The 13,349-nt window shown below is 32.2% G+C and overlaps 2 protein-coding genes and 1 long non-coding RNA gene across 5 annotated transcripts; 1 reads left to right on the top strand and 2 right to left on the bottom strand.

Moving 5' to 3' along the window:
- Positions 1 to 2,339: 2,339 nt before the first annotated feature.
- Positions 2,340 to 3,303, bottom strand: LOC146959213 (transcription factor GTE12-like). Its single transcript, XM_085735453.1, has one exon. It carries the CDS (start codon positions 3,153 to 3,155, stop codon positions 2,481 to 2,483), a length of 675 nt encoding a protein of 224 aa, XP_085591579.1. The 5' UTR covers positions 3,156 to 3,303; the 3' UTR covers positions 2,340 to 2,480.
- A 1,721-nt stretch (positions 3,304 to 5,024) lies between these two features.
- On the bottom strand, positions 5,025 to 12,271 carry LOC146959211 (V-type proton ATPase subunit B2-like). 3 transcript variants are annotated; one of them, XM_085740766.1, is made up of 15 exons: positions 12,136 to 12,271; positions 11,161 to 11,225; positions 10,871 to 10,926; positions 10,671 to 10,769; positions 10,336 to 10,395; positions 9,399 to 9,510; positions 9,100 to 9,308; positions 7,864 to 7,995; positions 7,144 to 7,281; positions 6,767 to 6,917; positions 6,590 to 6,672; positions 6,132 to 6,179; positions 5,966 to 6,019; positions 5,764 to 5,847; positions 5,025 to 5,665 (listed from the first exon to the last, which is right to left on the bottom strand). In XM_085740766.1, exons 2-15 carry the CDS (start codon positions 11,216 to 11,218, stop codon positions 5,480 to 5,482), a joined length of 1,470 nt encoding a protein of 489 aa, XP_085596892.1. In that variant the 5' UTR covers positions 11,219 to 11,225; positions 12,136 to 12,271; the 3' UTR covers positions 5,025 to 5,479. The 3 variants fall into 3 exon arrangements, with proteins under 3 accessions (XP_085596892.1, XP_085596893.1, XP_085596891.1); XM_085740767.1 differs by having other exon boundaries at positions 12,197 to 12,271; XM_085740765.1 differs by having other exon boundaries at positions 12,201 to 12,271.
- LOC146959212 (uncharacterized) lies at positions 6,870 to 7,282 on the top strand. Its single transcript, XR_015024836.1, has 2 exons — positions 6,870 to 7,005; positions 7,069 to 7,282. It is a non-coding gene; the product is annotated as an uncharacterized LOC146959212 (long non-coding RNA).
- Positions 12,272 to 13,349: the final 1,078 nt, after the last annotated feature.

The raw sequence follows: 13,349 nt of genomic DNA, 5'->3' as shown, positions 1-13,349 counted from the left end.
TTTTTTTTTAATCTTAAAGTTTGTCATAATGTCATCTAATTTTTTTCTCTAGGCCCTCGTGTGAAGAATATGTTGTCTTGAACTCAACCACCAAATAATCGGTTTCATCTATAAAATAATATCTCAATATTCTTATTTTTTGTACTTGTTCGTGATTTCTTGATTCAAATCACCTGTATGCATCAGAACCATAAAAGCAAAAAAAAAAAACATAGTATTCATTTATGAACCATCCATAAATTTAAACAGAATAATAAAGAAAACAAAAAAGCATAAACAATGTCATAAAAACATAAGGAAGAATAAAATAAGTCACCGGAAAAAAAATTAAAGGAGAAATGAAGATTTTTTATATAGGAGAGACGAAGAAACTATTTTTATGTTGTGAACGTTTGATTCATCAAAATCGCAGCATGAAAGAAATATTACTCTTGAAACATTGACATCAATGAAAAAAATATGAAGAAAAAAGAATAAAAAAACTTATCAATCTTTGTGTGAACATTTGAATCATCAAAATCACAACATAAAGGAAATATAAATCTTGTAGCATTGATATCACAACATAAAAGAAATATAAATCTTGTAGCATTGATATCAAAGTAAAAAAAAAAATGAAGAACAAAGAATAAAAAACTAAAAAAAATAGAAAGAAAAAGAAAGAGTGACATAGAAAAAAAAAACGGGGGATAAGAGTTGTGAATTGTGATGTGAAATAATGTCAATCCAAATTTCTAATTTATACACTTGTTTCACACCGTAATTTGGTATAATAACCATTATTTTTTTAACATTCTTAAAAAACAATTGTTCTATATAGGATATTCATTTACAAAATTATTTGGTCATGAATCAATTTTAATGTCCTTAAATTATTTTAATAGCCATTAAAAGCGTATCATAAAAAAGTGTCCTATTCTAAGTTTTTTTTTTTTTTTTGAAATCTCCTATGCTAAGTCTGAGGTGATTTTGACATATATATTTAACATAATCATTTAAAAATATCGTAAAAATAGAGGTCATTTTTTTTCTTCCGATTATGTGTTTTTATTATTATTATTATAATATATGTAATGATCCAAGCTCAAACAATTAAAATTTTGATCAGTGATAATAGTGAACATTTTCTCACTAAATGTTTCATTAAAAATAATAATTCTTATTAATAGTTTGTTTTCATTATTGTTTTCACATTATAGTGACATTTAAGTTTGACCCTTTTTTATAATAATATTACAATATATAAACTTCTTTATTTTCTTAACGAAAATACAACATATGCTATTTTTTAAGAACGAAAATACAAAACATAATGAAGTGTATCATTTGGTTTTGTTACTTTTAATTTCAAACACAAAATAATTTAGATATAAATAGATTCGTGTGTATATGTGTGTGAAAAGAAAAAATTCAATTAAAATAATAGTTCAGATATATTATATATTTAATATTCCATGAATAGCAACACATGAAATTAGAATAATTTTATAAAACTCAAATAAAAATAAAATTAACAGCATTAAATGTCAAATTCATTGTGAGCAAAAGAAAACATATATATATATATTTTTTAATAATATGGCTCGTTTGATATAAGTTATAAAACATTTAAAAAAAACATAAAAAAATAATGCATGTTTTTTTGTTTTTTGTTAATAACATGGCTACTTGATATAAGTTATAAAATATACAATGACAGTCTTAAATTTAATCGGTTTCTCTCAAACAAAAAGATTAGTTTAAATAGGGTATCAATCGGTCAATGTTACAACAATATTTTTCATTAAAAAAATTATTATTAATTTCTTTTTTAGAGAATTTATATATTTCATTACATTATAATACAAATAATATAACACAATGATATAATATAATTGATACATATGATACCAAAAATGAATTACAAAAATTAATAGTGAAAGTTATAATAATGCAAAGTTATAATAATTCCAAAAATAATGCATTAGAATAAAACAACATTAGAGTGCCACGTGTCGTGACTTGAAAGAAATTCTAAAACATTAAAATGTGGTGACACATGTCAAGAAGAGAAGAGAAGAAAAATGAAATAGGTCCTAAATTTATATAATATAGATTCTCAAATATTGCTAATAGTGTTGTTCGAGGAAAAGAAATAAAGTGTCAGAGTTTATATTTTAGGTTCGACAATCAACTATCAAATAACTAAATTTCAATCATTTGGAGAGAAAAAGAGAAATAGCAAGTTTTTGTATAAGAGATAATGAAACAATACCACAGGTTGATTGAAGTGCAAGATAATTGAAAGAAAATCAAAAGACAGAGTAGAAGAATGGCAAAATAGAACAAGACAAATTGAATGGATAAAGTATCAACGCTAATATCTTTTTGATGCATAAAAAAATAAATTAAACTGACATAAACTAAGTTGACAAGAAGAAGCAACAAATTGAAAATAGACTTGTTTGCTTCATGATCATGATTAAAGAAAGTGGTTAGTATCATAAACTCTCATGTTCCTTTCTCCTCTTCCTATTCATCTTTTTCAGTCTCCTTTCTTCGCGTGCCCACCTTTCTTCGAGTTTCAACTCTGCTGCCCACTCTTCCTTCAAATCTTTCCATTTGTTCTCAAAATTGTTACTGAACCTCGTAGCAATTTTGTGAACCTCGTCCTTCCAAGGGTAAAGCAATCCATGAGAGAATACAAACCTCATATCCTCAGCAAACTCATCCGGTGTTGAATAAAACTTCAACTTGGCCTCAATATCCTTTAAACTCTTTGGCATTGACTTCACCTTTGACTCGTCCTCTAAACCCTTCAAAAACTTGATGTCGAGAGGTTGTTTGAAAGCCCATCCATCTCTTCCTTCTAACATTCTACTCACAATCACCCAACATTGCCTCCTCTTGTATGGTTCCATTGGTTTCTTCACTTTCTCGATAATCTCTTTTGCAGTTGCACCATCATTCTTGATCATCTTTTTGCAGCCACCATCATCCTTTGAGTCCTTGGTAGAAATCTTTGAATTTTCTTTGTCAAAAGTTTTTTGTGGGTGTTGATGATCACTAGTAGCAGAAACAGTTGTTGGCTTTCGAGAAGAATGTTCCAACTTCATCCTCTTATTTTCTCCTTGAGAATGAGAACCATGAGGAAAATAGCGTTTTGAGGAAGCCATGCACAATGCAGTACGCAGACAAGTACAAGGAAAAGAGTGAACAAAGTTTTGATGAAAGCAAAGCGATACTAATTATTAGCTAGGATACTTATCCAATCTTACTAATTAAAAGTACTAATCAAATCAACATTGTTCCTCCTTATATAGAGAAAATAAATAGTACCAATCAAATCTTTTACCCGTATAAAAAAAACTCAAATCTTGTTTTGCATTAAAAAAAAATCACATCTTCTCTTCATCTTTTATCATTAAAAATAAATCAAATCTTTTTACAGTATTTTTACAAGAACGAATTAGTGTGTTTTTTATTAAGATTACTAATTAAAGTTTCAATTCATGCCTCAAACATAAAAAAAATTAAAAGAGGAAATTACATTGACCTCCCTTAAAGTTTCATTAAAAGACACTCACACCCCCTCTAGTTTTAAAACAAGCACTAACCTCCCTAAGTTTTCATAAAATATACATACACCACCCTTTTCTCCTTAACACCGTTAACTCCCAGTTAAATTCAAAATTATGGAACTTTCACGTTAATCTCCTCAAGCATTCAAACTCACTGCATCATTTTACATTACAACACATTCTCTCACATATAGCAACACATGAATTCCTCATGTTGTCATAGTTCATGTAATTAACTAAATAAATCGAAGCAACTTATGTTTTCCATTTGGCCAAAAACATATTAACGCGCTCAGTGCGTAAATATTATAGAGAGAAGGTTTAATTTGGGTTTGAAACATGGATTTAAACACAATTTTCACACATGGCAGCATCTGTAATCTCGTATATAATAGCAATATGGGCCGATTTGTTATCCCATAATTCCCATTATAATAAGAATAGCATCTGGAAGAAATTAAACCAGAAAATAGTGATTATGCCCAATAATTATTGGGACAAATTAAACGAGAAAATAGAAGAAATGTGTGACGTTTCATATTTCTACGTGTGGTTTCATTTGAAAGAAAGTGGCAGACTTCCAATTTCAGAGGCAAATGGAAGAAAGAAGCATGTCAAAAAGTTGAATATAAGCTAAAGTTAACGGTGTTAACTCAAGAGGGAGGTGAGTGCTTTTTCTAAACTAGAGGAGGTGTGAATGTCTTTTAACGAAACTTTAGGGGAGGTTTGTGTAATTTTCCCAAATTAAAAACATACATAATAATCTTGTTTGCAAAAAACTCAAATCTTTTTAAAAATAAATCAAATTAATGAATCGTAACTTCCAAGTTATGTTTTATTTCCCAAATAGAATCTTTCATTTTCTTTGAGAATTAGAGAGGATAAGCTGAAACTTACTAGATTCATGTTTAACTGTCCCAATTGCAATAGATTCTTATAAGCCGAAGATGAACGATACCAGTAAAAACTGACGATAGGGCACTAATGAAATTAAGTGGGAAAAAAATTTCCTAATTTGAAATTGGTTGAGACTTTGACTGCTAGAGTATTTTCTTCCCTAGTTCTCATTAATTTCGTTCCGGCTTGCGTCCTTTTCAAAATATGTATTCAAAGCAGGTTTAGAGAGTTCATATGAGTTACTTTTTATTCTCTCCCAAAAGATTTTCTTAAAAATCACACAAATAGGAGGTTTTTAAGAATCACAGGATTTTGTCAAAAAAATAATCGCAGGATGGGAAAAGAAGCTCTTGGAATTGTGGGCAGTTGAGTCTGCCAAGGCAGACAGCATCATGAATGATTCTTAATTGGGGAGGCAAGTTCAGGATAAGCTTTCTGCACAAAGTGAAATAACTGAAATTTATCAAGCAATCAAGTGCCAAAGCACCATACAGAGAGAATTATGGATACCAAACTAATTAACAATTCGGAGCTTGGTCCTATAAAACCAAAGCCACTTTTGCCAGATTCCCCAGACTAAAAAAGCTTGTTTCAATTATTAATAAATAGTATAGAACGAACAGATAAATACATCAAGGAAGTGTCCAAGTGACAACTATCCTTATTACAAATATCCTAAATAATGAAATTACAAGATGAACAAGATTATGAAACAAGCAAACATACACTGGGAAAGTAGTCCACAAATTCCAACCATCCCAAACTGTGTGCAACACAAGTAATATTTTGCCCAACCAAAAGTAAAAAATGGTATAGGAATCACAACATCTACGGGTTCTCCTTTTGGACTAACTGAACAGGCTTGAAAATGAGGCACTCAAAACAGACTTAACCTTTATTATATTTATGACGGACAGAACAAATGTGGACTAGGCGAGAAAGCAAATAAACAAATCAATTGCCCATGACATTAGGCGCTGATTGAGCAGGAGACTAACGCAGTATGCAAACTTCTCTGATCATCAATTACCAGCATCTCGGCTGTAAAACTGGTCAAGAGTCTTGGCTGGTATACGATGAAGAAGTTCACGGGGGAAAATCCGGAGTAAGGTCCATGCAAGATCTAGAGACTGGAATATATTGCGGGTGTCGTAGGCTCCCTGGGCAACAAACTTCCTCTCAAACTTGTCCAGAAATTCCAGATACAACTGTTAATAATATGGGGGAAAATAAGTTTCATTAATACCACTTCAAGGACAATTTCACTATATCAAACGAAATATCTCGAGAGAAAATTAGTAGATACCAGGTCCTCAGATGAAAGTGCTTCTTCTCCAACAACAGCTTTCATTGCCTGGACATCCTTTCCAATGGCATAATTTGCATACAGCTGAACAGAAATAAAATAACACCATTAAGATAGTCTTTTTTTTTTTTTGCAACACACACCAATAAGATAGTTTACATATAAAAAAAGAAAACTACACAGGGAACAAACAAGAAGAGACCTGGTTGGACACATCAGAATGATCCTTTCTAGTCATTCCCTCCCCAATAGCACTCTGCAGTGGTGACCAATGATACATCATTAGAGTGTAAACAACACGCCTTTTGATTAAGAAACATATGTTTACCACTTGACAGAACTTTGAAATCAAACAAGATTAACTTTACCTTCATCAACCGAGATAGTGATGGAAGAACATTGATTGGTGGGTATATCTGCTCGAGAAAAAAAAGAAAAAAAAAAGAATAATGCTTAGAATGTTTACCAGGTCACTTAGACTGATTGTATACCAATCTCATACAATTCAGGGATCATATATATTTCATGGCATTCAAACTTGATGTATCAATGAAAATTGAAATCAAAACATTTCAAACTATTTGTTAAAGCCAAGAAAAGAAAGAGAATTGAAAAGTTGAAGAACAGACCAAAATTTTCAGAGAGAATACCGAATCCCACTATATAACACAAGCCAATGATTAACTGCTTTTATATTTAATATATCAAATCGAATTATATTAAATATTATGATGCACTCTGCACCAAATTCTCACATAATAATGCAGCAACTAATCCAACATGGTTTATGGCATTCATCACAGCAGAAAGCTTCAACATGACCCACCTGTCTATTATGCAACTGCCTATCGATGTATATCTGCCCCTCCGTAATATATCCGGTAAGATCAGGAGTTGGATGTGTAATATCTATACAACAGAAGTACAAGAAACATGATCATTCAGCATTGAGATTTGAGAACCTTTTATCCAAAACAGAAGACAAAATTCATTATTTCTTTACCATCATTTGGCATGGTTAGAATTGGAATTTGGGTAATTGAGCCTTTACGCCCCTCAATTCTTCCGGCACGTTCATAAATTGTTGCAAGATCTGTATACATATAACCAGGATAACCACGTCTTCCTGGCACCTCTTCTCTGGCAGCAGATACCTGTAGGATCAAGAACAAGAAGGAGTCGCGCAAATTGTTCGAGAAGAAACTAAATATTTTTAAGTTACTTATCATACTACACAAATATGTGTAATACTTTGAAGTATGAAATTTTAATCCTCTAAAGAAAAATACAGGAGAATGGTAAAAGCAGTAAAAGGTTATTCTAATCTCTTCTTTCAATTCAATGATTATTTTTCCTAATAAATTACAGTTGGTACATTACCTCACGAAGAGCATCAGCATAAGAACTCATATCTGTGAGTATCACGAGAACATGCTTGCCACATTCATACGCCAGATATTCAGCAGTAGTAAGAGCAATACGAGGAGTGATAATACGTTCAATTGTAGGATCATTTGCCTACAGTAAATCCCAATAGCAATTGTACAGACATGTAAGAAACAGGGTAAGAAATAAAAATTATCGGTTGATATCTCATTATAATTTTTTTAATAAGGGGGAAAAACATATGTATCACATTGTGTTCATCAAAAACAATATGTTGATCCATTAAACAAAATAATGAAGTCATGCATAATTTTTATAACAAAAACTACCATTTAACGTTTTTAGAAAATTTTAATTATTTTTCCCTACACTTCGCATGTGTTTGGTTTTGGTTAACGTGCCAAATACTAGTTCTACATTAAAGATGGACATATTACCTCTACATATATATCTATTGATGAATATGTTAGATTTAAATACAGAGAACAAAATGTAATAATTTTATGTTAGTTCCCCCAATCCCCAAAGAAAAATGAAGAATCAAACAAAGACTATACTGTAAGTTAGTTCCAAGCATTATGAGACATTTATTTTATTTAACTTGTAAGCCATTCAACAATCAATACTGGTAAGGAAAAATTCAAAAATATGAAACCAAAATTACCAGAATAAGGGGGAATTAAAGAACATGTGAATAAAGATTTTAAAGATTACCAAATTAAGGAAAAGGGTCACTCTCTCCATTGAGCCGTTCTCCTCAAAGTCACGCTTGAAAAACTGTGCAGTCTCCATGTTAACTCCCATAGCTGCAAAAACAATGGCAAAATTGTCGTCTTCTCCTCCTCCCTGCATAAATCAAGATTTGTAAGAAAAACCACCTTACTCATATTACATAAAGTATGGAAGTAATAAATTTAAGTAAATGACTATGCAAAATTAGACCTCTTAATCTAAGGTAATAAGAAGCAATATGTATATCTATAAGCAATATCACAAGTGAGGATACTTCAAATTATTCATGTCAGTTTCTACATAAGAGTTGTCGGAAATACTATAGTGATAGTGATTAATAAATATGTCAATAGGAATAAAGGGTGCTAATAATAGATATGTACTTTGAGTTAGCTTTATGTTATCATATTGCATTGTGCTCTCTGTTGTCAATAGCGGTCTAACGCGGCGCGATCGCGGCGCGGAGCGGCTGAAAACAGCCTAGCGCGTCAGAACGCGACCGAGTCGCGCGTTAGGCAAAAGCGGAACAAAAGCGGGTCAACGCGGGTCAATGCGGGCAAAAAGCGGGTCAACGCGGGCAAAAAGCGGGTCAACAAAAAAATCTCATCAGAAACCACAAAATCTCATCTCTGTTCTCTGTTAATCATCCTTTTTTTTACAGTCAAAATGAAGAAGAAAGGGAAGAAGTGAAAGATTGATTGGAGATCTAGAGATCTAGGAATTAATATGATCAAGATGAAGTATAAATGTGAATGCAAAATAAAATTTTCTCATCTATATTAATACTAAATATATTTTTTTCATACTTTTTTAGTCCTTAATTAATAATATAATATTTAGTTTTAGTGTCCGCGTCATGTAAAAGCGCCCGCGTCGCGCCCGCTTACCGCGCCGCGTCAATTTTTGGGGTGGCCGCGCCGCGCCGCGTTTCCGCTTTGACAACTATGATTGTGCTTATTTTATGGTTTGACTACTTTTGCAAAGGTGGTTTTACTTTTAATCTTCCTTCAGCGCTGTAACCTTATCACATTTTTAATTCCCAGTTCCTATCTTATAATATTTCTTTTCTTATCCATCATCAATAAGGAAAATCCAAATGAAACACAGATCACAATCAATTTCCAAAAGTCATACAATTCAAGAGCATTTTTATTATCAAGTAGAATTCAAGAGCATTTAACATATTTAATAAAGTGCAATTTAGTAATTTATCTATACCTCAAGAAGATTATCAGACTTCTCTAGTCGCTTGACTAAGCCAGCTTGACGACAAATCTGTGCAGCAATTTCATTATGGGGGAGACCGGCAGCTGAAAATAGAGGGATCTTTTGACCTCTAGCAATAGAATTCATGACGTCAATTGTAGATATTCCAGTCTGTATCATCTCCTCGGGATAGGTTCTCTCACTAGGGTTGATGGAACTTCCTGAATAATTAGAAATATATTAGAATTTAGAAGTAAAAAAACCAGACATAAACAAACATGCAGTAGTAGTACACAGCAGAAGCTAAATACCTGATATATCCAAGTAAGCCTCAGGTAAAATTGGCGGACCATTGTCAATTGGTTTTCCAGAACCGTTAAATATCCGACCAAGCATGTCCAGTGATACAGGAGTTTTTAACACCTACGGATATAAACAAGAGAGGGACAGATGAAGTCAGAGGTGGAATGAATTCCACTATAGTAAAAGCAAAATGTTAAAGAAAGCCGAGCAAAACCAATTTAAAGGAAGAACTTTTATTTCAATTCAATAACCAAATACTTGGCTAAATTGCAGAGGAACAGAGGATGGGCTAAATCTCGTGAGGTTAATCACCTGAGAAATTCCCCCTCCAGAACAAACTAATAGAATAGTAATCAGGAGTGAACCTTGTGATTACTAGAATTTCAATTCGACGCAATTCCTCCCCTATTTTCTAAGCAGATTTAAGCTTTCAGTTTCCACAGTTTCTAGGTTTACATGTATAATATCACAAAATCGAAGTACTCATTCTCCACTACAAAATTTCAAGTTAAAACGCAAAAAACAAATGCATAATGCAAAATTTATCCATTAATCAAGATGACATGCAACACAGTCTGAAGGGGGATAACAGCAGTTTTGGCATGCTTAGGGGATAGTTACAATTGGATTTATCTTCTTTATCATTATCTGGGACGGTTTAGTAGGTAGCAGTAGCAGTTTAAAAGGATAGCCAACCATCGGCTCAATTATGTGTTTTCTATTGACAAAGCAAAATATTATGTGTTTTCTATTGACAAAGCAAAATATAGCTCGCAAACTAACAGCTAATGCATTATTTAGGTCCTGCATAATCCAAATTTCATTGAGATAAGACAATAAACAGCATATATTTTTATGGGAAAAAATCGATAAAATTTGCATTCATTATATTACATGAACTGTTGAATGTAGAGTGAGAGAATTGTATTAAGTAAGAGCATGTACCTCTCCAGTAAACTGTACGGTCGTAAATTTATTGTCAATCCCAGATGTACCTTCAAATACCTGATCAATAGTTTTAATAAAGTCAGTAAACTATAAAATGACATTAACGGTCTTAGCAGAGTAGTAAAACTAGACAGTGAAAAGCTAGAAAGAAAAAAAACGCAGCTACGTGAATAAAGCAGACAGCGATGGAGGTACATTGTTTAAGAATGCTACTCAGAAGCTCGGAACACTTTGGTTATTATTATGCATTAAAAACAAACACAGAAATCTTAATTAACTCAAAAGATAGGAGGCAAGTACAGATGATGGTTATGCATGCTGAAGGCGCTCACCTGAACAACAGCCTTTTCGCCATCAACCTCGAGAACTTGTCCACGCCGGGTAGTTCCATCGCCTAAACGAATATTGACAATCTCTTGATATTTGGGTCCCTGATGCAGTTGACCAACGTAAAATTTAGTCACACTAAGAAAAATAAAAATATCAGAACATTCAATAAGAATATCGGCAAGCAGACTGTCAGTATCGTTACCTTCACTTTCTCAAGAATGACCAATGGTCCGGCAACTCCAGACACAGTCCTGTATTCTGTGACATTAATAAACAAACAGACACATAATTTAGGATAAACTAAATAACAACAGAACGAATACCATGAGTTATCAAGGCAGATTGAAAAATCAAGAAGTCTTGCATGCAAAGTTTGTTTTTTATACATAATAGCAAGCATTTAAATGTCTTTTTATTGATTTATCAATGGCTATGTATACACACACCCACAGGGGAAAATTAACATGCCACGTAAACCAATAAGACACGTACCCATTCCTATCTCCAAGGTGCCGTCGTCATTGTCGCTAGCATTCTGAGCCACACCCATCTTAGAACTTCAAACAATCAAAAAATACAAATGAGAAGCACGACTAAAGCAGCACAGATTCCATCAATCATTAAGACAGCGGGAACAACAAAAAAAACAACAACCAAGTCTTATCCTACTAAGTGGGTTCCACAATTTTCTACTCCCTCCGTTTTAAAATGAGTGTCGCTTTAGCAAAAAAAAAAATTGTTTCAAAATGAATGTCACTTTCAGTTTCCAATGCAATAATAACTTTTTCTTTTCAATTGTACCCTCCAATTAATACTCTGCACACTTATTCCAAAGTATTACTTTTAAAACTAACCAATAGTTAATAAGGATAATTTGGTAAAATAACCATTCTCTTTCTTTTAATCATTGCATAAAACGACACTCATTTTGAAACGGAGGTCATTTTGAAACGGAGGGAGTATTGTATAAACCATATTTCTATTCAACTCATTAAAATCAATACAAATGAAAAAAGAATAATACTCTTAATAATAAAAGCAGTTCTTCAAACGTCATCACAGTAATAAGTGCGTGTTTGATTGAAAATTTGAGAAACGCAATGAAACAAAAATTGATCTGATTGGTTAAAACATAGTGTAAAATTTAGAACCTATTGCAAATGGTAATTTTTGATCGCTTCTTCACAAAATCATACATGAATGAGTAAAAAATAAAATCTAGCAGTATCCACAGTGAATCGAAACTAAACAATATACAATGAAATCAAATAACAACGAAGTAAACTGATTTCAGAGATCGGAGTTCATGTGTACTCTTAATCTAACTTAATCCATCCAAAAATCTGGTTTGATCCAATTGAACTCAGAAACAATGGAATTAGCACAAAATAAAGAATCAGGATAATCTTAATTAAAAATTGAAGGAAGTATGGTTTTAAGAGATCGGAGTGTAAATTAGTTTCATACTGAGATTTGGCGAAATCGAAAAACGAAGAAGAATTGGATCGGAAGAGAGAAAATGACGTACATACCTGTGCTGTGGTTTTTGATTTTTTGTGATCAGAGAGGGAGATGGGAACGTGGGTGAGACTCACTGGGTGATGAAGTAAATAGATCTAATGGACCAAATTATTTATCATTATCATTATATCTATTTTATTTTTTTGAGTAAATAGTCAAAGACCCTCCGAAATTGCAAGGTTCATCAATTACATCCCTGTAGTTAACGAAACATCAATTACCTCCCTGAAATTGTTAAATATTAGTCAATTACCCCCCTCCGTTAATTTCCTCCATCCAACATGCTGATGTGGCAGTTAACTGCCTACGTGGTCAGAAAAGGCATGTCACGTCAGAGCGGGGTAATTGACTATATTTTTTATTTTATTTTTGAAAAAATTTAATTTTTTTTTGAAAAAAATATAATTTTTTTTGAAAAAAAATCTGATTTTTTTTCAAAAAAAACTGATTTTTTTTCTTTTCAAAATCAACATTTGTGCCACCCACGGACCTTGCAAATATCCCCCTGAAATTTAACATTAATGTGCAAATACCCTACTTGAAATTTAACATTAATGTGCAAATACCCCCTCAAATTTAAAATTTATGTAGCAAATACCCCATAAAATTTATAACTTATATGCTTATATCCTCTTCAAACTTAAAACATATATGCAAATTACACTTTGAATCATAAATCTTTGATGGTGAATTAAAACTTATTCATAATCTATAATTTACTATATCTCTAATATAAAAAAAAATCACAACTTTAAAATAAAACTGACATGTGGATCATAACAGATCACCTATTAGGATTCTGGAGGCCAAGCACAACGTTTACTGTGCAATCATTGGGGAGAAAGTGTGCATGAAGATTGAAGATGGTTCATGGAGCCCAATTGGGAGGGAATGGACAGTCAACAAGTGGCCATAACTATGTTGTGGACACTCAACATGCTGATGGGGAATTATGTGTTGCTTAATAGTATGCTTTTAATTATAATTCTAAACTCTAATGCATGATGAAAATGCAGCTCCTTTTATTTTGGCGGCTAGTAGGCTTTGTGGAAACAATAGCTGCTTGTTTCTCTAATGTGTAACAATAAAACAAACATGTTTGTTTTATTTTAAAGTTGTGATTTTTTTCTTTTTTATTGTAATTAGAGATATAGTAAATT

Source organism: Medicago sativa, chromosome 1 (genome assembly GCF_051527215.1).
Source record: "Medicago sativa cultivar Bolivia chromosome 1, Bolivia_mono, whole genome shotgun sequence".
Lineage (NCBI taxonomy): Eukaryota > Viridiplantae > Streptophyta > Magnoliopsida > Fabales > Fabaceae > Medicago > Medicago sativa.
The sequence above is the reverse complement of the archived record's forward strand: the minus strand, read 5'-3'. Positions and strand labels throughout refer to the sequence as shown.